Source organism: Falco rusticolus, chromosome Z (genome assembly GCF_015220075.1).
Source record: "Falco rusticolus isolate bFalRus1 chromosome Z, bFalRus1.pri, whole genome shotgun sequence".
Classification (NCBI taxonomy): Eukaryota; Metazoa; Chordata; class Aves; order Falconiformes; family Falconidae; genus Falco; species Falco rusticolus.
The window spans coordinates 17,137,978-17,161,779 of record NC_051210.1 but is presented as its reverse complement, the minus strand read 5'-3'; the positions used below and the strand labels follow the sequence as shown (position 1 = coordinate 17,161,779).

Genomic DNA, 23,802 nt, shown 5'->3' with positions numbered 1-23,802 from the left:
TGCGTGGGTGTCATGTGGTGGCAATAACTTCATTCAAGGACAGAGTCTTATATTAGGGACTGATTTCTAAAAATTATTCAGAGGTCTTAAAAGTCTTATGTTTCAAGGAGTAACCATATAATAGTTTATACATGAGATGATTGTCGCTCAGTAGCTATCAGTGCTGGATGTGCGAGGTCCTAATGCAATTTCCTTTCCAAAATGTGACAGAAGAAATTGTGAAGGTGTAAAATTACCAGGATTTGCCAGCTTTCCTCTATACATGTAGGTTCTATTGTATCAGGTCTCTGGGACCCTGCCCTGCTTTCTTCCATGTCTTAAGCTTACACAGCAAATCACACAATCCCTCTAAATAAGATTCCCTGCCACTGTCTGTTCCAGGACAGTATTTTCAGCGGTTTGCTGACTGCCTAGGCTGCAGGTATCTGCACTGCTTTCAGTCAGGGACTGACTTGAATCCAATACAATACGGATTTCTGAAAGAACATGGAGCCAAGGACAGGACTAAAACTTAAAGGGCTGGTAAATAAAAGAAAAGGGGACAAAGGTGCTTGTGATTCTGAGTAGTGTCTTGTGCTTTGGGGAATCCTGTGGAAAAGTATCACAGTCTGTAAGAATCCAAGTATTGTGTGTGTAGAAGGAAGGGCATGGTCATGGCTGCTTGGATGAAGTGAGCTGTGACATTGTGAAGCTCCTTTTCCTCTTTGCAAATGTTACTGCTCTTCTGGCATGGATTGGTTTGGGGTGGGTTTTTTTTTGCCATACATAAAAGTGCTGTAAAGGAAAACAGTCAATTTATAAAAACTATGTGTGAATCACCTAGATTTTTGTCAGCTACAGGCCAAAATAATTTTAATTTATCCAGTGTTGCTGAGAAAGTGTTTATTCAGCTTGTTCCTACCTATTCTAGCTAGAGATTGAATTCACAGTAACAATTCATTTTTCTGAAAGGTTGCAGTGAGCTGGAAGAAGCAAATGAAAACTGGGACTTCAGACTGGAAAACCTGGAGTTGTACCAACAGCTGTTGAAGCAGATAGAAGCAACAATGCTAGAAACTGGTTCGGTAACACCCATGCCTCACATAAGCACATGCATGATAGACAGGGAGTGTGATGAGGTCCTGCAGGTACAGTTAATGGTAAACCCCCGGTATTTGCCTGGTTTTGCTGTGGAGAAGTGCTGGCTGCCTCACTTGTGGGATGAATTTGTGCCCATCTGTCAGGCTGCTCAGTGAGGAGGATGGCCAGCTGTGGTCCCCTGGGAAGGGGCTTTACTTTCTTCTGGTTAGAGGAGGCTTTGCTGCGTGGCTGTAGCTTCCTACAGCAGTGCTGTATGCTGCACCTGCATATCTCATTCTTCACCCCTTGTGCTCAGCTGGTTAGGTGGCGTGTGGAGGGGCTGCAGGGAGGGAAGCAGGATGGGGTGGTTTTGGCATGGACAGCGATCAGCTGTATGTCTTTGCAGAGTCCAGGCTCCTGTGAAGACACATCAGGGGCTCTGGGAGATGCCACATATACAGTGAAATGGGTGCCTCGCTATGCCTTTGAAATAGACCCCTTTCTGGAACATTCACACTGTAATAATTCTCCTGAAAATACAGATGGAAGTAGGCAAAGTGACATTTAGATGCTGCCTAAATTAATTCCTTCTTGTCATTGGATTGGACACAGTCTATTACCTTAACTGTGGCAACCCCTAGAAACTGCGTGGCTCTTTGAGTTTTGTCAGCACCCAGAGGGATGATTGTAGGGTGAAATGAAACTTCTGGTCTGAAGTAATTAGCTAAATGCTGTGTCACAGAAGTTGTCAACATTTTCATTGCCTTTGGATGTGAAACTGCTGTACTGTTACACAGTTCTAGCTCAGTGTCGTTATTTGTGACTGATAACAAGTGGTATTACCCATCACTCATAACTTACAACTGGTAAATAAGACGTTATTGATGCTGTGTAAAGGAATCTGTTAGGTGTTCATGCTCCTTGTGACTCCTGAGAAGAGCTGTTTGCAGCTATTTTATTTTTAAAGTGATATTTCTTTATGGAGATAGGTAACATTTGGAAAGCTATTGCATCTGAAGAAACATCAGGCCTGCCATTAATTTTGTACTTTTGCATTTTGCCATTCTGTGATTTTTTTTTTAATTGGTTAACCTTCACAGGTTTATGGCAGACACATCTTATTACAAAGGACCTTGCCAGATGAAAATTCACAGAGCAGCTCTGTGATGTTTCAGACCTTGTGAATATTTAAGCAAATAGCCTACCTGTTGATGTAGCCTGGCTGAGTTTAGTGTACGCCTATGCTGGCAGAATTGCAGCAGTGGTAGGTAAATGACTGAATTTTATTGGAGACCTTTTATTCTGTGAGAAGGAAATGCAACTTTCAACTGAACATCAGACAAAACAAATCAAAATACCAATCAAAGAATAGTGGTTTTGATCACTCAGCAGCTTCTGTTCTTTTGTGTGTGCAGATTAGTGAATACAGAAGCAAAGCAACTGGCATAACTAGGCCCACTGAATGTCTCTGTCAATCCGGTAAGGAAAACTGGCCAAAAAGCCTTCAGCTGGCACTAGATAATGCAGGATATTACTATGCAAGTGGACTGTGGGATATGAGAGAAGGTAAAATGTGAACTGTCTTTATGATGCTCATTTCCTATTCTTTTACCAGACAGTAACTTTTTTTTTTTTTTTTCAGGGGAATAAGACTAATTTAAAAAGATACCATCAGACTGCATTGCTCATTTTTGTTTAAAAATAGAAAACTTTTTTACTTTAAAATTTAAAATGTCTCTTATACAAAATGAAATACAGGTACTACCCTACAAACTCTCAGAAATTATTTTTTGAGTATTTTTCCTCCCATATGGTTATGAATGATGCCTTTTTTTTTTGGTAAACAGAATCAGACAGCATACAAGGCTCTGAAGGTACCAAGCTGATAAGATTTTCATCTTCTTCCCTCCCTTCTACTGTACTTCACTTTTTGCCATCTTTTTGGTTGCTTGACTTTAGATAAATGCAAAGTTTCCTTTTAAAATATGATTAGTAATTGTATATTCTAGAAAGTGAATATACAATTCAAATATACCAGAGGAGATCATACACTTTTTTCTTTGAGAAGTTGATAAGCAGCATTTACCAAGTGGCTATGTTCATATTTTGTAAAAATGCAGAATTTCCTCTAATAAGATTTTGCTTTTGTTGTTGAGTCTACCTTCACCCACTTGAAAAATACCTATATGAGTATCCTGCAGCATGGGAAATTTAAAATGGAATACAGTACTTCACTAGAAAATAATTAAGAAAGATAAGTGATTTTAGGTGAACTGGACTGTATTTCTTTATACCTACAGTAACTTTCCCTCAAACCATAAATGTTTTTTTGAATTATTTTTAATTAGCAACTGGGACAAGCTACTTTTAAGTGGCTTCTTAAGCAATATTTCTTATTTTGAAATGTTTTTATTGTTGTAGTCAAAAGTGGGTATTTTCTTATCTGGATATTTTATTATATATAAATTATATGCATAGTTAATAAATAAATAATTATATAAAAATAATATATAAGAAAATACTTATATGCATGTAGATGTTATTTCATGTAGCTGATGGTTATACATACTATTTGGTTGACAGCTATATTTTATAAGTTAAAGATAACACTGTCTTTTGAGGTAGTTTCTGCTAACATCCAACTTAATAAAGCCAAAGCCAGCCTACTGAAGAAAGGTTGTCCATATTGGAAGCGTTTTAATGCCAACAGTTAAGAGAAGCTGCTAGTAGAAGTTAATTGCAGATATTGTGTTCTTTCTGGAGCTGGATTAGGTTGCAAGTGTGCTCTTTCTCCATCTCCCATAGCAGCACTTGGCGATATGTGTTCTGTTTGCAATGAAACTGTTCATCTAAAGCCCAGTGAGGGTTCTTTGAGAAGGTAAGAATTATAGGTCTAAAGAAAATTTTAGCAAACATCTTTGGAACCTCTCTTAATTATCATGTAAGATAAAGACTAGAGATAGTTTTAGAATTTCTAGGTCCTTCCAAGGGGTGGAGGGAAAGGGAGGACAAAGTCTTAAATTTACAAAGCTTCTTTGAACTCCTAAGTCCTTTTCATGCTTGTGGTTAGTGTCTGGGTTAAATCTGTAATCTTGTCAGTAAACACAGAGGATACAACCTTCCTCCCAATCTATTATCTTCCTGGATTTTTATGGGATAGATTAATGTTCATTGAGTATGCAGGTCTTTTAAACCCAAAATTCTCAGTGCTATCCATCTCACTTGAAAGGGGGTCTGGATGCATCATCATTTTATATAATCTTTCCATGCTAGCGACCGACTCCTTCACACTGTCATCCCAGAAAATACAACACTTTTAAATCAAAAGGCTCAATAACATGCCTATTTTTTTGGTGATTGTACAGATAATGGCAAAAATGTTGTTGATGAAATGACTCATGCCTCTGAGAACAGCTTTGAAACCACAATGACATTTTCTGAAAAAGCAGAATGAGTAATAATCTCAGCGAAAATCTGTGTTCAGCTTCAGGTAAGTCTTAGGATCTTAGAACAGTTTGTGGCTGGAATTCTCCATTTCCTTAGACTCCTGAAGAATGCAGATGTGGTGTGCCACAAAAGAAGGTACTGAGGAACCAGTATGAATCTCTGACTTGATTTAGTTCTGACTTCTGTTTTAATGTTTAAGGGATCTTGTGCTGAGCATTGCACATGTTAGGGGTTGCCCCTCGTTTACCACATTTCTAGTGCAAAGTTGTTCTGTCACCATATTATCAAAAAGGTCTCCAAACACCGGACTGTTGTTGGTGCATCTCTTCTCTGATGTAACTAATTCATACATGATCTGATATTAGCCAGTTTAGAGAACTGAATGTGGCTGCAAAGGGTCTGTGCAATGGCTGTGATGTCTCATATGACAAATTTTGCTCCACCAGTGGTTTCTAGTTCCTGTTCCATAAGTGCAAATCCTCTGACCAGACCATAAATTAAAACAGTATTAACTTCAAAAGTCTGTAGAGCAGAAGGCTAAAAGGAATACTGTGTTTATATTTGGGAGAAAATAAGCCCTGTGTTTTCTTTCTGAGTTGGAAAAGACCAGCTGAGGTGAGAGTTGTCAGCCGAGACCTTGAATTGAGTTCATTTTAGGAACCACGCTGAGTGGTAACAAAAGTATGCCATTGAATTTACATAAAATTTTTGTCTGGTGCTTCTGTCCTGTTGAGAAGGCTTGTCTGCCAGAGTGCTCTGTGTAGACTGCAAGGACTCTCTCTAGCTCTGTCACTTTAAATAGCAACTGTATGGGGCACAATGTACTTCATGCGTTTCTGTTGCCACATGCTTCACAAAAACATGGTTCTCTCCTAGAAAAGATCTATCAGTCTTCACCTGGGCCAAAGAAGGCTCAGAGCTACCAGACTGAACTTGCAGAGCCTGCTATCAATGGGGAAACGCACGGATATGTGCCCTCACAGGTAAGAAAACATGCTGCTTAAAAAAATGATTGTGCTGGAGAGGGCTGTGAAGGATAGGGAAGGGTAAAGGTTGAGTCAAACTTTCCCAGCTGTTTATTTAAAGCAATCTTCATTACAGGACTAGATCCAAATCTAGTCTGAACTTAATGATCAAGGGCAGCACAGCGACTGACAAGACAGGCGTGTCTCTTGGCACGCCAGTGCTTATATTGAGATTTCCACATGCTGACTTCTGCTGTCTCACTCCCTGGTGCAGATTTTTGAACTAAAATTACTCACTGATCCTTGCAGATCTTTAAAAAATTTGGTATGCAGGCTGAAGGAAAAATGGGATGAGTTACACTGAGAGTCCCCTGTCTTCTGTACTGCAATGCCCATAACATCAGAGCAGCAGAGAGAACTTTTGCAGTAGCTTAGTACTGAGTTGAGAAGATCAAAGTTCAGCAGCAAAAGAGAGATCAATGAGCTCTTTCTCTCTACCTGTGTTTTCCATCTTGCTAGCCTGATTCTGCCCTGGGCCTTGGAGAGGCAGGTGGGGTAGCTGAGGCAGGGGCACGGAAGAGCTCTGGGTGGCCTGCACAGTGAGCCTGAGTGCTGAAGGAAAAGTGAGAGGAGCAAGCCTTCATGGGGATGCAAGGATGGAAGCTGAGAGTGCCTGGTGCCTGTAACATAGTTTGATTTGATGTGGAAGCCTATGCTAAGGGCAGAAATAGACTCAGTGATTTCAAAGAACTCAAATAAAACTTCAAATGCATTTTCCTTCCCAGTGACTGCTACATGGTCTTTACAGACTGAGACTGTAAGAGAGAAAGAGGTGATTGTCCACCTGAGTAAGTAGCAAGCATTTGTTCAAATTTGTCCCCAGAGAGTCTGGAAGTGTAACACCCCCTTGTCAGCTTGCCTTGTTAACAGGGCATCCAGATGAGACAGGTTCCTGCTTACAAATACACCCTTTCATACCAGTGCTTTACCTTCCACATTCTTCATTTAAAGCATGTGGGAAAACTTCTGTGACACTTCCAATTCACGAACATCATTTCACAACGGTGAAAAGTTGTGAAAAATGGCAAAAATTGTCTGTCTTGCAACCAAAGTGCCAGCATATGAACAACAGAAAACTGTATTTGAGCAGCATTTTGAAAGAAGTAGGTATTTATGTAATTCTACCTGGTGGCTTCCTCTGCATAAATAAACTGCCCTGTAAGTCAGCTGGGACTAGGGCAAAATGTAATGGGTTTACTGGTGGCAAGAGTGTTTCTTGTTGATATAAGGATGATGCCTAGTGGTAAGAATGGCAAATTACCATGGTAGACTCCGGAGAGTCTGAAGTCTGCTTTTGGAGAGTTTAAGGGCTGGTTGTGCAGCATCTATGGAAATGGCCAAAGTGTACCTATGCCTCTGGAAAAGGTTGAAGTGTTCTTGAGACTCCTTTCAGCCCTGCTTCCAAAGATGAAGCAGTCCCAGGCAGCAGCTGTGGGATTCCTCTTGCCATTCTCAAATGTCAGAGTCTCTTTCTTTTCTACATGGAAGGATCCAAAGCCTTTAGTTTTGCAACCTCTGGTCAGAAAATGATGGTCCACCTCTCAGATGGGACTGAAAATTGCTTAGGGGAGTATCAACAACCTATAGCTTCTGATTTTGAAGGAACTGATTACTGAACATCCACATACGAATCGTTATAGCTATAGGAAAATGAGGCTGCTGGACAGAGAACAGTCCATGCTGTCAGACGTATACAGAAAAGGGAAAAAGGGCAGGATCTCCAAATACAGCTTATATGTGAACTGACAAATGCAGCTTAAATGCACAAATTCATCGCCCCTCAAACCTAGTATATTTTAATTAATGTGAGTTGAAAATCAAGCTGTTTAGCCTCAGCAGGTTTTTTTTCTCAGCTTCCGTGGGTCAAACTGCCAGCCCCAACTATCTGATATTTTTAGTTTAGTCACTGTCCTTCAGGCTTGCTTAAAAGTCCATTATTCTAGCTTTTTTCACCCTGCCTTTCATATCCCATCTTTTGCCTCTTCTTCTTATTCTGTTCAAGGAATTAGTGGTGAAACAGTCTACAGTCTCTGTAGAAAAGGTTAGACCAGGCAGTGGTGTCATTGTGCTAACACCCCATATTCTTGTGAATAGCATTGAGGAGGGGTTCCTTAGCTCACTCTCCATCTTCACTCTGATGGTATTTGATGAGTGCTAAAACACTACGAGCAACCACCCTTACAATGTGTTTTAATGACCAGATACCTGAAACAAAAATTTGACGACTCTGCAAACCAGCTGCCTCAGGTAAGGCCCAGCCTGTCAGTGGTGGAAATGATGAAGAAGAGTATCTTGCAGTGCAGTCAGCAAAGCCTTTTGTGTTAATCCGGTTCAAACACCCATTTAACAATGCCTGTGAATTAAAATGGTAAAATGTGAGATGTGTTTTCCCTCTTCTTGGACACATCCAGGCTGTCTTCCCATGTTACATCTTCCCTGCAGCTGCCAAAAAGCACTGATCAAGCATGATGGAGACTGCAGTACTTGAGAGCAAACGAGATTTCTGGGCTGGGGAGCAAGCATGTGCCTCAGAACTTTAGTAAACTCCTTGTCACCTCTTTGTTGCTGTCTTCTGCAACAACAAAATGGGGCCACTGCCTCTGCTGACAGGTTCTGGTCCATCTGAGAAACATCTCCTCTGAATGAGTGCAGAGGGCAATTCTGGGGGTGGATTTGTTGTTTCTGTGTATGACAAGCACTGACAAATTACAGCTGGTTATGAATTTCAGTGTGTGGATAATTTATTTTCAGTTTGAATACTCTAAGCTGGAGTGCCTTGGGGAGGGGCAGGAGCATGGACAAGGCTTGGCTCTCGAGATACAGTCCTTGAAGTCATGTTTACTTCAGCTGCCTGTTTTGTTTCCTTGTTTTTGAAGATGGTGACAACTTGGCAGTTGATAACAGCATCTCTTGTGGGTTTTTTTTTCATTTGTGACAGAGGAGCAACCACTGCTATTGATATGTTTGCTCAGATTGTAGGTTTAACTGCTTGTGTTGTAGGTGGTAATGCCAGGAGCATCAAGGAAACAATAGAGCACATACCTACCTTCTGCTCTTACCTTGACATACAGGCCACATCCACTGTCGGAGAGAGCAAACAGGCTCTGCAGAGATCTGGAAATAACCCAGAATCACAAAGTAAGCACACTTCCTTTTTGTTTTGATGTGAGATGTAAAGCACCATAATTAAGGCAGCTATCCAAATTGGTCAGGTAAAGTTAAAAGCTTAACACTAAGCTGGAGCTTCTTTTCCTGCTGCCTTGAAAGGAATTTAAACATGCACTTCGTTATTGCCCTGCAGTAGCGCAGGGCCCATTTGGGCAAATTTTCTCTTTGCTGAGATCCATAATCTCTGGGGTTTATGCAGTTCTGCCTTGGGGGCTGCTTTTTTCTGTGCAACTGTAATGCTTATTAACAATAAACATTGTTATGATTGCACAGGTCACCATATATACCATTCTTCTAGACAAGAATTTGTTTTGTGCTGCCCGGGGAAATGTTTTAGTTATTCAGGCAACCGCCTTCCATTTCTTGCCTGTAGTTGTCAGACTGGTTAAGATGTGAGTTCAGGATCACTTTGCAGACATTATCTCAGGTCTGATGTCTGAGACAGAGGCATTGATGAGGAAGATTTACTCTGTGGGTAAGATACTGCAACATGCCTGTAACTGGGATTCAGTCTTTGATTACATCAGTGTGAATCCTCATGGTTGCTAGAACAGTCACTCTTTTTCCACTTCCTTTCTTCTCCTTCCTTTTTACTTGCCTTCAACCAGTATTTCCTAAATAAAAGATTACAGGTAGAAGAGTCAACTGTTTTCCTGTTATATGCCACTACTTTGATAATCATAAGTATTTTTGGGTGGATTTCAGCCTGTGTTTTGTGCAGCTAAGGATGTGGTTTTGACACTGTCCAATCATTTTGAATGTTTGAAGAATCGGAAACAAAACTACCAAAGAGCTTGCTTTCAAAACTAAGTGAACTGGATTTCATTGATGAGATGCATGTATGTTCTTATTTAAGCATTTCTCCAAAAGCCTTGTACCTTAATCTGTATCTGTTAAGGGAAACAAGAAGGGCCTCAGTTACATTGTTACTCTTAAATGTTGTAATTTCTTCCTTTCAGTGAACGTTTACTTTCGCTCTTGCTGCTCTGACACTTCTTGTATTTTCTGTGGCCTTACTGATTTGCTGTCAGAGTTGTTTCTAGGGGTTCCCTGTCCACCTTTTCAGGTCAGCATTTTGTCCTCTTTATACCTCTGGGTACCCCTTTTTCCACTGTTTACCAGATCTCTGTGACTTCCTATTGAAAAACATTTAAGGTAATTTTATGGAGGAGGATCTGTGGAGCATTGCAGCACCAGAGAGAGGATAGGACTGCCTAAGAAAAGAAACACTTGTCTGTAGGGTTGCAGCCTCAGAAGCTGCAGTGGTGTGACGGTTTGCAAAGAGGGAGATGCATGGCTGTGAGAAGAGAATGGGTCACCTAATACTGCAGCCCTTTAGAAATCAATTGATCTTTTCACTTTTGTGGAGTTCTTAAGCGGTGTCCAGTAAGTGGCTGTTATCAACAAATTGGAGAGCTACAGGCAGTACAAAGCATGGATGGCTATGTTCAGGATCAGCCTTGGTCTATCCAGCTCTGACTTAAAGGAATTTGTCTATCCTTAGGCTGGCTTTTGCAAACCGACTAGGGTGTCTTAAGCCTGTTTACCTCAGTTCTATACTTTCTGCATTTCCTCCAGACACACTTTCCAGATATTGGAGTGTGAACTATATTCTGGGGCAGGAAGGGAGAATTAAAAAGCCACACCAAACAAAAAACCCTACCCAACAACAAAAAACCCCACACTAAACCCACCAATAAAACCAAACCAAACCAAAATCAAAGAAACCCCAACCAAGAACAAATAAAGTGAGATTTTCAAACTGCACACTAAATTAAGGAAACACTTCCGAGGCTTGTTTCCACATCACAGTTCCTCTTGCATGAATGCCATTGGCTTCCCTGCTGTGGAATCCTGATGACTAAGTTTTGTGGAGCGCTCAGATAGAGTATGTATGCAACAAACAGGTAGTGATTAGCTCTGCCTCAAAACCAGACCCTTGGATAATATGCCTTTAAGCACCATGGACCATTTAGTAAATGAATACTTTACTGTTGAGTCTCTGGTAATTCAAGCAGCAACACACATGCAATTTCCTGAGTGCTGCAGGCTTCCTATAGGATAAGTGAGCTCTAATTTTAATGCTAAACTCTGCAGGTGTGTGTATGTACACAGATCCTCAGCTGAATTATACTGCGTTAATTTTAACCTAACATCTGGGTATATGTTGAAACACAGGGAGTGAAGAAGACAAACAGACTCCGATGGTTCCAAGAGGCAGGACAAGAGGCAGTGTGCCCAAACAGAAATAGTTGAAAAACAGGAAGAAGTTTTTTGCTATAAAGCAGATCGAACACTGGAACACGTAGCCCAAAGAAGTTGTGGAGTCTCTGTCCTTGGAACTACTCAAAATCCATTTGGATGTGATCCTGAGTGACTGGCCCTAGGTCACCCTGCTCTGAGCAGAGGGTTGGACTAAAGATCTCCACAGATGCCTTTCAGACTCAGTGACTCTGTGATTGTGTCATACAGTGTTTTTCTGCATAGGCTTTTTAGACCTAACCTTAATGTCTAAATTATATCTAAAATTGTCTCAATAAACATTAATGTCTAAAAGAATGTGTGATCTTCTAGCTAACTGTTCTGGTTATTTGTTAGTCAGGATGAACAGGTGTTTGTTTCCTCCTTCTTTACTAGATCCTGTGTCCCAAACCAACAAGAATGATTTTGGAACACAGGAATATGAACACTGGATAGTTGCCACCCAGAAGAAATGCAGGTTATTACAACTAGCAATAAGGAGAAGGAAAGCAGCATCTGTAGAGACCTTTTCATTTGCACTGAACACCTGTGGGTCAGTGTATGTCCTTTTTCATTCCATACAGAGGTGGAGCCATCCTGTTCCTTCTGATACAGGTATGTTCACCTAGGAGCAGGTTTTGAACCTCATCATTTTATTTGACACAGGCTAAAGTGTAACATTTAAGAGTTGTGTCTTAACATACTAAAACCAATATAGTGTAGAGGAGACTTTGTAATGCTTGTGTTGTCATGCAAATGGAAGAACAACACAGGTTTGTAATACTCAATCTAGCTAAATAAAATTTGTGTTCATCTCCTGTCCCATGGAAAATGAGGCTTCAATGTGTATGTCTCTCTCTGGGAAGAAATTCAATGATGCTGTCATCATCAGTGAAGATATCCACATCAAAGATGCTTTATCCTACTTAATGGAATTTTTCACAAATGGAAAAAATGGACTATATACAGAGTTAGAGAAGCAACTGACAGCCAGATTTCAAGGTATTATTTCACACAATACCTGTGACAGTTGCAAGGGAGAAGAGGGCTTATGGTAGGATGACCCAAGTGTTTTCTTCAGAGTTGTTGTGTGGTTGCTCTTCTGCACTTTGTGGAAGAAACTTTGCACTTTTCAGAAGATCTAAGTCTGTGTGGGTGCAAATGTAGTGTTAGGGTAGGCAGCGGGGAACTTACTTTCTGGGATGGCAAGCTTCTAGTGCAGGAGCTAAGGAAGTAGTAGTAATTGCAGCTAGATGCTGTAGTAGGTTCTTACATGCCCAACTTGGAGATAAGGCAGCAGCGTCGGTAAGGATGTGCCCCACAAACAGGGGGATGGTCCTACAGTCATGGATGCTGGCAGCATTAGATAAGGCAACATACGCTGCCCAGTGCACCGCTTAGCCTCCTTCTGCCCAATGCTCCTGGACAAACCCCAGACTTCTGGGAAAGAAGCAGGTGGCCCTTTTACCCTTCTGATCAAAAGTTAAAGAGGGTGCACTGTTCTCTAACCAAACCCAGCAGTTTCAAATCACTGGGCTGTCTGCCCTCTAGTGTCGGTTGTTTCCTAAGAAGAAATAGCAGTGCCCTTCACAAGAACTGGTGCACAGTGTGTCACAGAGGTTCTCCTGTCAGTTTGCTATGAAATGTGAGAGATTCAGATTTATTTTTTTTCCGGGGGGATTTTTTTGCATTTAAATAATTTTTTTTTCTTGGATCCGAAAGAATGGTGTAGAAAATGAAAATAGATGCTAAAGAGAATGTGGGTACAATTTGAAAGTAGGTTTGGGTGAGAATTCTGTTTTCTGCATTAAAGAAGGCAAATTGTTCAAGACACTGCTGTTTTCTTCCAGAAAAAGAACCAGAACTGACTGCCCTTTCAAAAGATGAATCAGATGAGAATCCCAAGCTGGAAGAGCTTGCTTGCATCCTGGATGAATCATACCACTGTAACACGCAGACTCACACTTTTCTCTTGGCTAAGGCAAATGCCTTAGTAGCTGTAAGGTGTTTCTTTTTAAGGCTTCTAAAATGGGAAGTGAAAACGCATTTGAATGTTCCCATTTTGATCTTGAAATAGAAAAATATGCATGTATTTGATCTTTCTAAGAAAATATTTATCTTTCTATATCTTCCTAAGCAGTGATGCTTTGATACAGGATGAGGTTTTTTGGTGGTTTTTTTTTTTTCATTCTAAAAACTACATTACAGGGGTGGTGTCTTACATCACTTCTTGCTATACGTCATAGTTGATCATTGAGCCATCAAGATCTTTACTTTAGGTCTGAAGTCAGTTTTAACAAGATGTGTTGCAAGGTTTTTGGCTTCAGTGTGGCAGTGTTATAACTAAGTAGCTTTGCTTTATTACTGAATGCACACCAGGACGTATTTATAGGTTTCCCAGAGGATTCCTATGAGCCCAAAGGACACCTGTGCCCTAGCATGTGTTTTTGAACAAGAAAAAGAAAAAACCTCATGAAGCAGATGTTCTCTGGACTTCTCTGATGCACCGGCCTATTTCATACTTGCCTAGGATGGAGGATTTAGGCTGGATGATGTTTTTTCTCCCTTCCAATATCTTGCTCCCATAAGAAGTTCATCCTTGAAGTGTGCTGCTAATCACTGCCTTCAGTTGCTCTTAAACATTTACTGCAAGGTATCATAGTCTCTGGCTACTGTAAACAGATTTTATCAGCTGAGAGTCCCAACCCCCATTTTATACTTGGGTATAGACATGCTGGGTGAATTGCAAACCAGAAGAAAGTTAAAAGGTGGGATAAAGTCCAAACTAACAACACCAAGCATCAGCTGACAACATTCCATTATAGATGTAAAAGTCTACTGTAGCTTGGCTGAATTTTGTTCTTATCTAAGAGCAGTCTGAAGGTGCTACTTTCACTGTGCAGTGAGGAAGTGCAGTTTGTAAATAGCAACTTATTTGCTTTGGATCCCAGAGGTGTATTATTCAGTGACCTGTTGTTTTATAAGAGAAAAGGGCATACTTTTTAGCAGTGAAATGCTGCTTGCTCTCTAGCCAGCCTTTAAGTTGCAAGAGTGGGAAAAGTGGAAATCAGCTGTGGCATGGTTTGATCTGACATCATGGCTGTGACCCCTGCTCTCTCACCTATTGATAGATGTTCCCTCCTGACGCACATGTTCCACCTTCTTTTCTGCTTTTGGTTCTCACAAGTATTAATTGCCTAGGCAAGCATGGGCAGGATCTACCTACTCCTCCCAAACTAGATCATCTGGACAGGGATCTTACTCCCTGATTTGCTTTCCAGGCTTTGAATAAGTGGATAGACGCAAACCCTCTACTTACCACATAAAGCCAGACATGTTGATGGGTCATGGAAAAGAGATCAAAAAACACACATGCAGGTTTGCACTGAGAAATACCAGTTGCTAGACCTACAGCAGCTACACTGGTAAATTTGTTCTACTTTTCCTGTGTTCTTCATCTGTGCTCTTAAACGGAGGAAGGTCATGCAGGTTTGCATTATGCTTTCTTCCATATCTAGAAGACCTTTAACCAGTTCTAAGGAAATGCTTGCCTTTTTTGTCCATAATCTTTGGTTGAAGTGGCAGTAATAGTCAGTGATCCTTTGTTGCAGGATTCTTTTGCTAGTTGAAAAGAAGTTTAGAAACTGTTCACTGGCATGGCTTCTTGTGATTACTTCTAGTGGTATTCTCACTGTTCCTTTTACAGATCCCTCTCTTATTTTGTGTTTGGTGGAACAAGGACATTTTAAGGTAGAACAGAAGCTACAGCCAAAATTAATTATGCATGGATTAAATTAATAGTTAGCTTGGGGTTAAAATAACTAGGCTGTATGGGTCTCTCTAATAAAGATCAGCTAGGTGTTGTGTCTGAAATGTTGTTTCCCAGGATGACAATACCTGTGGCATGTCAACAGGATTCCTACTCAGTGGGTATAGTATACAGCTAGGTGGGTGTGCAAACTTAAAGTACTTTTCCAGATCAAGAGGACATGCTCATTTCTAGTCACTTAAGTAAGAGCAAATGCAGGCATCTTGCTCAAGGAACTCTTCAGTGTTTTTTCCCGATACAGTTTCTTGGTAATGTAGATATGAACCTCCCAATGCAGAAAGGTGTATTGGATGCATTCAAAAGCAACAAAGATGGCAAACTGCTAACTGCTACATCTGTGCTGACGAAGGTGTTGACACTTCTGAGTGCAACCTTGTTGTACTGTATGAACACTTGGGTAATGTCGCCAAAATGATCCAAGTCAGAGGTATGAAAATTCAGAGCTATTACTTTAGAAACCTATTTTGGTTTGGAAATGGGCATAAAGTGCTACTGAATGGCACTTTGGAAGTACTGTTGGTAATACATGCATGTCTTGCTGTTGCTCCTCTGTGCCCAGATGATGGGCACATGATCTGGACATGACAGATTTGTTCACAGAACCGAGTCCTTGATGTTGTGTGACTTTTCTTATGCCACGCAAATTAGCCACGCTACACAAGGTTATCGAACTGTTGAGGACTGATCCCTCAAGTAGATAATTAAACATATAGCATAAGTATGCTTAGAAGAGCTGTAGTCAGAAATAGCACAAATTGTTCTGACTGTGACATTTTACAAAGGACTGCTGCAAGATGGAGTTTCATGTATCGCTTTGGCTTCTAAAGACTTTCTCCTGCCTAGTGGCTTATTACCGACCCACCTACTCACAGGTACCCGAAGCTTTTGCATGGTGCAGACCTCTAACGTTCAAGAAAAAAAAAAAAAAAAAGGAAACCCTGTTTCTGTTCTGGCTTGTCTAAGGAGTCTGTCAAAACGTTGGTCTTGAGCCTTGGTGATTTTACAGTACGGCCAGTAGAGGGGAATGAAGAGCTACACGAAATACTGGTTTCTCTTTAACGTTCCTAAATGTCATAAAACTGCCTGTGTCTTTCAGGGAAGCATCTACAATATTATCATCTCACCCAAGTAGTTAACAGCATAATTTAATGGGAGGTGATCTTCATTGTACTTAGTCTTTTTAGGGTTTGTGTCCTGTGATTTTCTTATTTTTTGTCTTAAAATGAAGTAATTGGCCCAGAATTCACAGGTATGGGTGATAGTGTTTATTCTTAACAAGCCATTAAAGATGCAAAGAAAACAGGTTACATCTGTTTTAAACCTGATTTGGGGGGAATGGGAGCTCGAAAGCAAATGTGAACACCTTTTCTAACTGGAATACTTCTAAACTGGTAAGAGATCCTTGTAGTTCTTAGTTTGCCTGTGTCACAGCAGCAAAAAGCAGGCAGGCAGTAGGCATAGACAGGTGGAAGAGATGGTGTTTGCCCTTGTCTTTTTTCTTGCCAGCACTGCATCCTTGTGACAAGCAAACCAGAAGTGGTTGAGAATGAGAAACACAACTGTTACAAAGAAGAAATTCTGAATGAAACTATTGAGAAGTTACAGTTATTTTATTTTATTGGAAATCTCCCTGCAGTTGAGAGATTTCTCCCACCATTTCTGCTGACTGAAAATCATCCATACAAAGTACTGAGATCAGTTCACCATCTCCCTCCTTGGCCAGTTTTCAGTTTTGAAAGGCAAGGCAAATCATGGTTTTACAAGAGTAGCCCTTTAATTCTATTCTTTTGTTTTCCATAGTTCAGGTAGTTCACATTGCTTCTTTGTATCTCACTGGGATGTTTTTATTGTACTCTTTCTGAATTTGGAGGAGTTGGCCCACAAAGCCAAAACTCTGCACATGGAAACTGGTGATCATGGAAGAGGCTTTTCTGAGCACTTCAGGCCTTTCCAGTTCTGAATTTCTCCTTTTGAAGCTTATTTTACTTGTGCTGCTCTGAAAAGCACCGTTGTGGTGTGCTAAGGGGCTTCAGGTCACAGCTGAGCATTACAGAGTGCTTGCCTTCCGACACTTCCCTTTTTCATCAAGAAAATCCTTTTATTGTTGTTTTTTTTTTTTTACCAGCTGTTTTTGGAATGCAGATGGAGTTCACTACTCCTCTGCAGAGGGATGTTCATGCAAGCATAGCTTTTAGAGGAGTCAAGTAAGTTCAAGTAAGCTGGTGACTGGTGATACATAGTAATTTTGATTTTGATAAGCCCACACACGGGCCTTTCTAGTACTTGGTACTTAATGAATGAGGAAAAAAGCAATGAACCATGGGGGCTGGAAGATGAGCCTTGCAAATGGCAGGAAACACCTTACTAGGGAAACTGTTATTTGTGAGGGGAATGACAGGACAAAATGAGGTTTCTACTATTAAGTGCTTCTGCATGTGTTGCTTCAGGAATCTCATCACTGTCCTAGGAGACCTGTTCAAGGAATGTTACATTACAAAGCCTCACCAGAAGCCAGTCCAGTTTGTTTTGAGGAAAAAAGCAAGATGTGTTGCCAAAATACTAATTGCCAGCACTACTAGGGAATCATAGTGAAGTACAAGACATTTGATAATCTACCAGTGATCAACATCCAAAGCTTTGAAGTAGAGAACATTGAAAGTGTTGAAACTGGGACACGAATGGATTTTCAGAAATGGAAAAATATTTCCCTTGAACAATTCTGATGTTGAATAAATGTCCAGCTGGACTCAGCATTTTAATGCATGTATCATCCTACTGCACTAAGATGACATAGTGGATGATCATTTCCATGTTGTTCTGGTTTCAGCTGGGTTAATTTTCTTCTCGGTAGCTAGAACAGTGCTCTGTTCTGGCTCTGATGTGAGAACAATGCTGACAGCACACTGAAGGTTTCAGTTGTTGCTGGGTGATGTTTATACTAAGTCAAGGACTTTTCAGTTCCTTGGGCCCTGCCAGCGAGAGGGCTTGGGGGGGGGACGGGACCGGACGGGACACAGGAAACTGGGAGGGGACACAGCCAGGACAGGTGACCCAAACTAGCCAAAGGGATATTCCATACCATATGACGCCATGCTGAGTATATAAACTGGGGGAAGAAGAAGGAAGGGGGGGACATCTGGCATTGTGGCGTTTGTCTTCTCGAGTAACCGTTACACGTGACGGAGCCCGGCTTCCCCGGGGATGGCCGAACACCTGCCTGCCCATGGGAGTGGTGAATGGATTCCTTGCTCTGCTTTGCTTGTGTGTGCGGCTTTTGCTTTACCTGTTAAATCGTTCTTACCTCAACCCTTGAGTTTTACATTCCTTTCCAGTTCTCCTCCCTACCCCTCTGGGTGAGGGGCAGTGAGTGAGCAGCCGACGTTAAACCACGATGCATGTATAAAAAATTCTCATTGTTTATGCTGTTTGAAATGCTAGGCCCCTCATCAGCATCTGGCTAGATTAAAAAGGGCTATTATGGCCACTAAAAAAGATTATCTAATGAAATATTTTACTGCAAGTTTTAATATAAGCATGGACAAACATGCTTAAGCAGCTAGATCTTCATCTTTGCTGCTACGAAGATACTGGTCTGAAAAAATTAAGTTGAATGACAAACTGAACATCTAATATTAGGTGACAGGCCACAGCCTCGAGCAATTCTGTGTGAATCAGAATCTTCTTTATTACTGGTAACTTCTGGTTGGATTGTACCTCCATGCAGACCTGACAACATGGCTTATGCATACTGACACTAAGCACTACTTCAGCTACTTCTAAACTTCTTGAAAATTACTTTTCATGCTCTAGGCATCTTGGTATATAGAAAATTAACAATGTCCAGTAACTTTTCTGTAAGGAAGATGCTCCATCTTTTAAATCCATCTTCAATAGAGAATGCTTCTGCAACAGCCTGAGAGAAGCACTTCCTATGTGTTGCTTAAGTGAACAAGCCCCAGTAGAGACAAGGCGGTGCTCTGTAATGTAAGTGAAGGCTTAATTTAGATGGTGATCAGCATTTACCCTGATGTGCTGTCTCACAGATTGGGATCTGAAATCTCTCCAGACACTAGTATTAGTTCTGCAGATTTCCTGTCAGAGTTGATCTAGAATTGGAACAAAGTCTAGGCATCAGCGTGTTTAAACCCCCACCTCCCCACCCAGATCCCAGATTTCTCTCAGAAACACAGAAATTGCTGCAGACACAGCTATGAAATATTGTTAAACTTGTACACTTTAAGGCACTTGCAGATTCTACACAGCTTCAATGAGTTTAATCTTCAATATTTCTGGAAACAAGATCAAATATATTTTCAGCTCACTTTATGCATTTGATAGTGTAGTAAGGTATGTATGTAGAAGAATTAGGTGTCTGAAACACCTGAACTCTGAGGAAAACAGACCACCTTGAACAGGAACCTAACTCAGAGTCCAAAATTTATTTAAATTACCCAAATGCTAGTCAGTGAGACTTGATCTGCTCTTTTAAAGTGTTATGGGGCATTAAAAGCAAAACAACTTTTTAAGTACAGCTTTGTGTTCCACCCCATTCCATGCCTTTCACTGTGCAAGCTGTATGCACTGTACAGGAAGCCTGAATCTCTGTCCTACAGTAACATACTCTGTGCTTAGTTTTTGCCTAGTTTTCGCTCTTCTTATAGCTGCTTCCAAAAAGGAAACACAGAACAATGGATAAAGATGATTTACGGTTGGTTAATGGCTCCCCTCCAAAAACACTAGGAACAAGGATTTTGAAAACGGCTGGTTTAGCACTTTCAAATTAAAAGTACATGGAAACTCACAATCCTTGAGTACCAGTTTGCTGTGTGAAAGAGCCATCTACTTTGGGACTCTGGGTATATAAAACAATCAGTCTTCAGTTTCATAGCTTACAGTAATAACTACTGGGAAGTTAAGAGATTTGAGGTGTTTTAGTCTTTTCCTACTGTTTGAAGGCAAGGATTCCAGACTAAAACAACCCTGCAGTTCAGCCTAAGTAAGTGTAATAAGGGTTGATGAGGTAACACATTAATAAAAATTGAACTTGATACAACAAGCCTACTTTCAGTACGCAGTGCAGACGGGAGGGTGGGGAAGAACACCAGCATTCTACTTGGCCTTTGAGAATATCTGATCTGTTTTTTTAAACTGAACCCAAAGTTGCACATTTATTACTAAGTAACGCTCAAGATTATGACCACATTAACAGCTTTCTGTTAAAATGTTTCATAGCATCACGGAATGACTGTGGTTGGGAGGAACCTCTAGGGGTCATCTTGTGACCTCCAGTAGTTTGCCCAGGACCATAACCACGTAGTGTTGGAACATATCCAAATGAAGACACCACAACCTGTCTGGGCAATCTTTTCCAGTCAGTACTTCATCACCCTCCCAGTAAAAAAGTGTGTCCTAATGTTCAGAGCAAAACTCCTGTGTTTCCGTTTGTGCCTGTTGCTTCTTGCCCTGTCATTAAGCATCACAGAGAGCCTGGCTGCACCTTCTTTGTGCCCTCCGTTCAGGTATTTGTACACAAACAGTGGAGATGTCCCTGAGCCTTCTCTTCACCAGGCTAAATAGTCCCAGCTCTCTCAGCTTGTCCTCCTAAGAGAGATGCTCTAGATCCTGCAACACCTTAGTGGGCCTTTGCTGGATTCACTAGAGGAGCTCTGCTGTAATCAAGCAAGAATAACTTGTTGCAGGTACAGTGCAATATGTATCCCCTCCTTAATCCTCCCGACTTCTTTCAGAACTATTTTCATTGTTTTTTTCTAGATACGGCTGGAGCCAACTGCACTAAAATTATAGTAGAATACTTTGAAGGAGTTTTTCCACTCAGTTGTTGCGGCTGTTGCTCTAAATACAGCTAGGAGTAAGAATTAGTACTTGTCCTGGTCTTAGCTGGGATAGAATTAGTTTTCTTCTTAGTAGCTGGTACAGTGCTGGGTTTTGGATTTAGTATGAGAATAATCTCTAAATCAAGGACTTTTCAGTTTCCCATGCTCTGTGAGCAGGTGCACAAGAAGCCCGGAGGGAGCAAAGCCAGGACAGCTGACCTGAAGTAGCCAGAGGGATATTCCATACCACAGAACGTCATGTTCAGTATGTAAAGTGGGGAGAGAGGGCCGGGAACCACTGGTCACTGCTGGGAGGCCGGCTGGGCATTGGTCAGTGGGTGGTGAGCAATTGTACTGTGCACCACTGGGTTTTTTTCCCTTTGGATTTTATTCCTCTCTCTCCCTCTCCTCTTCATTACAATTATTATTAGTTTTACATTATTTCACCAGTACTATAACCTTGTTTATCTGTGCCTAAGAGGGTATTTGTTATCACTGTAGATAGATTCATGTGGTATTGTGGATTGGGCAGTCACTGACTTCAGTGAATGCATTAGTGTAATCACTGGTTGATAACTGTCAGTTATCAGTTGCTGACAAGGATCTTGAAATTTTGGTAGCCTGTCTACCTGAAGATACAAAACAGACAGAAGTACATCACAGAAGTATTCTGTTGGGTTACAGAAGACTGTCAGTATTTGACAGTATTTGTATTCACCGTGTCTCATGCAGATTATTCAAAGAAACATGAATTAAAATATGAGAATGCAAGACTTGTATGACTTTGTTCCTACATGGACAATGACAGGAGTCTAAAGTCAAAGCTCTGTTTGCGTCGCGGTACTGAGGATAACATGACAAAACACACCAAACTTCTTCAAAATAAATTTAATTTTATGCATTAGAAATATTATCCCCAATAGGTCCACCTTTCCACATTTTTAACAACAAAGTTCATGGCTTTCAAAATTAATAAACAGCTAAATAATTAATTTCAGTATTAGATTCAGATTCTGGTCAACTGCATAAGAAAGCTAGTCACTATCAGATAATCAGGAAGGAATAAAAATTATTTTTTATACTGTCAGTTAATTTTTGCACCACTGATATGATATGAGCATAGAACTTAACTTCAGAGTCAAACTAAATGGACGAAATGTATAAAATCAGCACATGATCCTCAACACTTCCACAGATTCCAGCAGTATTTTAATGACTTCTGCACTGTATTCTAAGGTAAGTGAAGCCGACCACCATATGAAACAGATAATAAATGCTGTTTACTTCAATTGGACAAGTGTGTCCAGTTTCCTGATACACAGATTAATTCAGCATTGTAAACAAGCCTTCTAATACAATTCACGAAAAAAATGTTTGCTTTATGGTTCACGCTTTCAAATTTATGATTACCATAGTTTCATTGTGCTCACGAGAAGCAGGCAGGCTTGCACCTGGACGTTTTTGCTTTATGTTATGATTAGGCCGCCATTTTACGGATCATGTAGTTCAGAATGCCGCCATTGTGGAAGTAAGTGAGCTCCACATCAGTGTCAAATCTCATGATGGCATGAAAGGTTTTCCCGGTATCCAGCTGTTGGGGTCAAAGAAAGTCATTCAAACAGCAGAACCTTCCACATATTACATGACATCATAGTAAAATAAGGACTATTAAGACAGTTTTGCCATCTCAAGGAATTGTGATGGAAAGTTGAAGTGAACAGGCACTCAACATCAGTATTTCTTCCCATGCTAGACTACAGCCAGCTGCTCAAGAGGGAAGTGCTTTAAAACAAACTGTAATAAACATGGTATGGAGTTTCCTTGCATTGCATTTGCTGTCTCATTTAGATTTATTGATACAAGCCCAGGGGCATGAAAGCTGACCACCCTTTCAAATGGTTATGCTAATTCTTAACATTTTCCTATGTAGTCATTCTTCTGGCTTAGGTACAGCAGCAATACTAATTTCATTCACTTTCTCTGAGGCCTAGCATTTGGGAGTCAGAAAAGCACAAAGACAACTGCATGAAGTGAATAAAATACTTGTATTTTACTGAAGACTCCCCTGGTCAGGTACTTCCAGATGAATGCACAATGTTCACCTCCGACTGGTAAACTGACGGACTCTTTGGTACCTATAGTTCCTCTGCTTCAGGGCAGTTAATGGGGCACATGTAAACACCTATTGTTAGAAACTAATTCAGGGAGACCACCTGCATTAAATGAACATGCAGTAAGTACATTGTTTTACTAACTGCAGTAGAAGAGCAGACTTTGATGCTATTAGGCTAATTAAGTCAGTTTTACAGATGTTCTAATCAAGAATAAACCAAATTTTATCACAGATGCCAATATTTTTCAAAAAAAGGCATAGGTTTAGAGGCAAAGCTAGACAAAAAGAAGTCTTTCAAATACAGGGCCTGAAGTTTAGATTTTATGCTGGGTACACTTAAACTTCACTTTTAATGCTGCAGTGAACAGTATTCTGTCAGTTGAATTGTCAATGAATTATTTTAAATTTGTTTAAATAAATTAGTTTAATGTATTTAATTTAACAGTTACAGTTCACATTCTATTGTGCTTCAAACATTTAAATGAGACAGAAAAATTTATAGTGGACTTTGAAAGACTGGTCCAAAATACAGGACTGCTTTGTGCTAAGTAAAAGAGTTTGCTCATGCTGCTTTTATATCCCATCACAGCAAATCTCTACTAGAATGACTGTTTTCATCCCTTTCTCCATGACAATTCTCCCTTCCTTAGGTAAGAGAAGCTTACTGCCATATGAAAGCAAGTTGTTTGAAGAGTCAGTTAATTCTGAGTGAAATTATAGTGAGTCAGAAAATTCAGACCTTTGGTGTCTCGTACCTTAATCTCAATTTTCATCTGAGGTTTTAGTTTTTCAGGAATGACAATCGTGTAACGCTCCCGTCCAGTGAGTTTTAAAACCCCTGCATCCTCACCAGGTAAATACTGCAGAGGAATCACTCCCATCCCTACTAAGTTGCTTCGATGAATTCTCTCATAGCTTTCAGCAAGTACAGCCTTGACACCCTGGGAAATACAAAACAGGTATAGTTATCTTTATGGTTCAGGATAGTCTTCTGTGCTCATGGGAAGGAAATTGGTACATTTGTGGCCCCCTCCATTTCATTTACCAGCTACTGGCAGGGTCAGCAGATCGTGTCTGACAGTGGAC

General features: G+C 40.6%; 2 protein-coding genes across 4 annotated transcripts in view; one reads left to right on the top strand and one right to left on the bottom strand.

Annotated features, from left to right (window-relative positions):
• The first annotated feature begins 953 nt into the window (after positions 1–953).
• On the top strand, positions 954–17,553 carry DDX58 (DExD/H-box helicase 58). Its single transcript, XM_037373808.1, is given in 25 exon segments — positions 954–1,127; positions 2,475–2,625; positions 4,425–4,508; positions 4,511–4,549; positions 5,383–5,460; positions 5,463–5,489; positions 6,483–6,553; positions 6,556–6,633; positions 7,515–7,549; positions 7,551–7,716; positions 7,719–7,778; positions 8,504–8,669; positions 9,073–9,174; positions 11,337–11,429; positions 11,432–11,493; positions 11,807–11,942; positions 12,791–12,939; positions 14,222–14,255; positions 14,258–14,338; positions 15,027–15,104; positions 15,107–15,301; positions 16,235–16,558; positions 17,108–17,290; positions 17,293–17,476; positions 17,478–17,553. Coding segments are annotated over 25 exon segments (2,733 nt in total). The 5' UTR covers positions 954–1,046.
• Positions 17,554–21,476: 3,923 nt separating this feature from the next.
• Positions 21,477–23,802, bottom strand: part of ACO1 (aconitase 1) — a 39,712-nt gene continuing 37,386 nt past the window's right edge. For all 3 annotated transcript variants that reach the window (XM_037374584.1, XM_037374582.1, XM_037374583.1), the window contains exons 20-21: positions 23,472–23,657; positions 21,477–22,194 (exon numbers count right to left, since the gene is read on the bottom strand). In XM_037374584.1, coding sequence (XP_037230481.1) covers positions 22,081–22,194; positions 23,472–23,657 — 300 coding nt within the window. In that variant the 3' untranslated portion in view covers positions 21,477–22,080. The remainder of the gene's footprint in view (positions 22,195–23,471; positions 23,658–23,802) is intronic.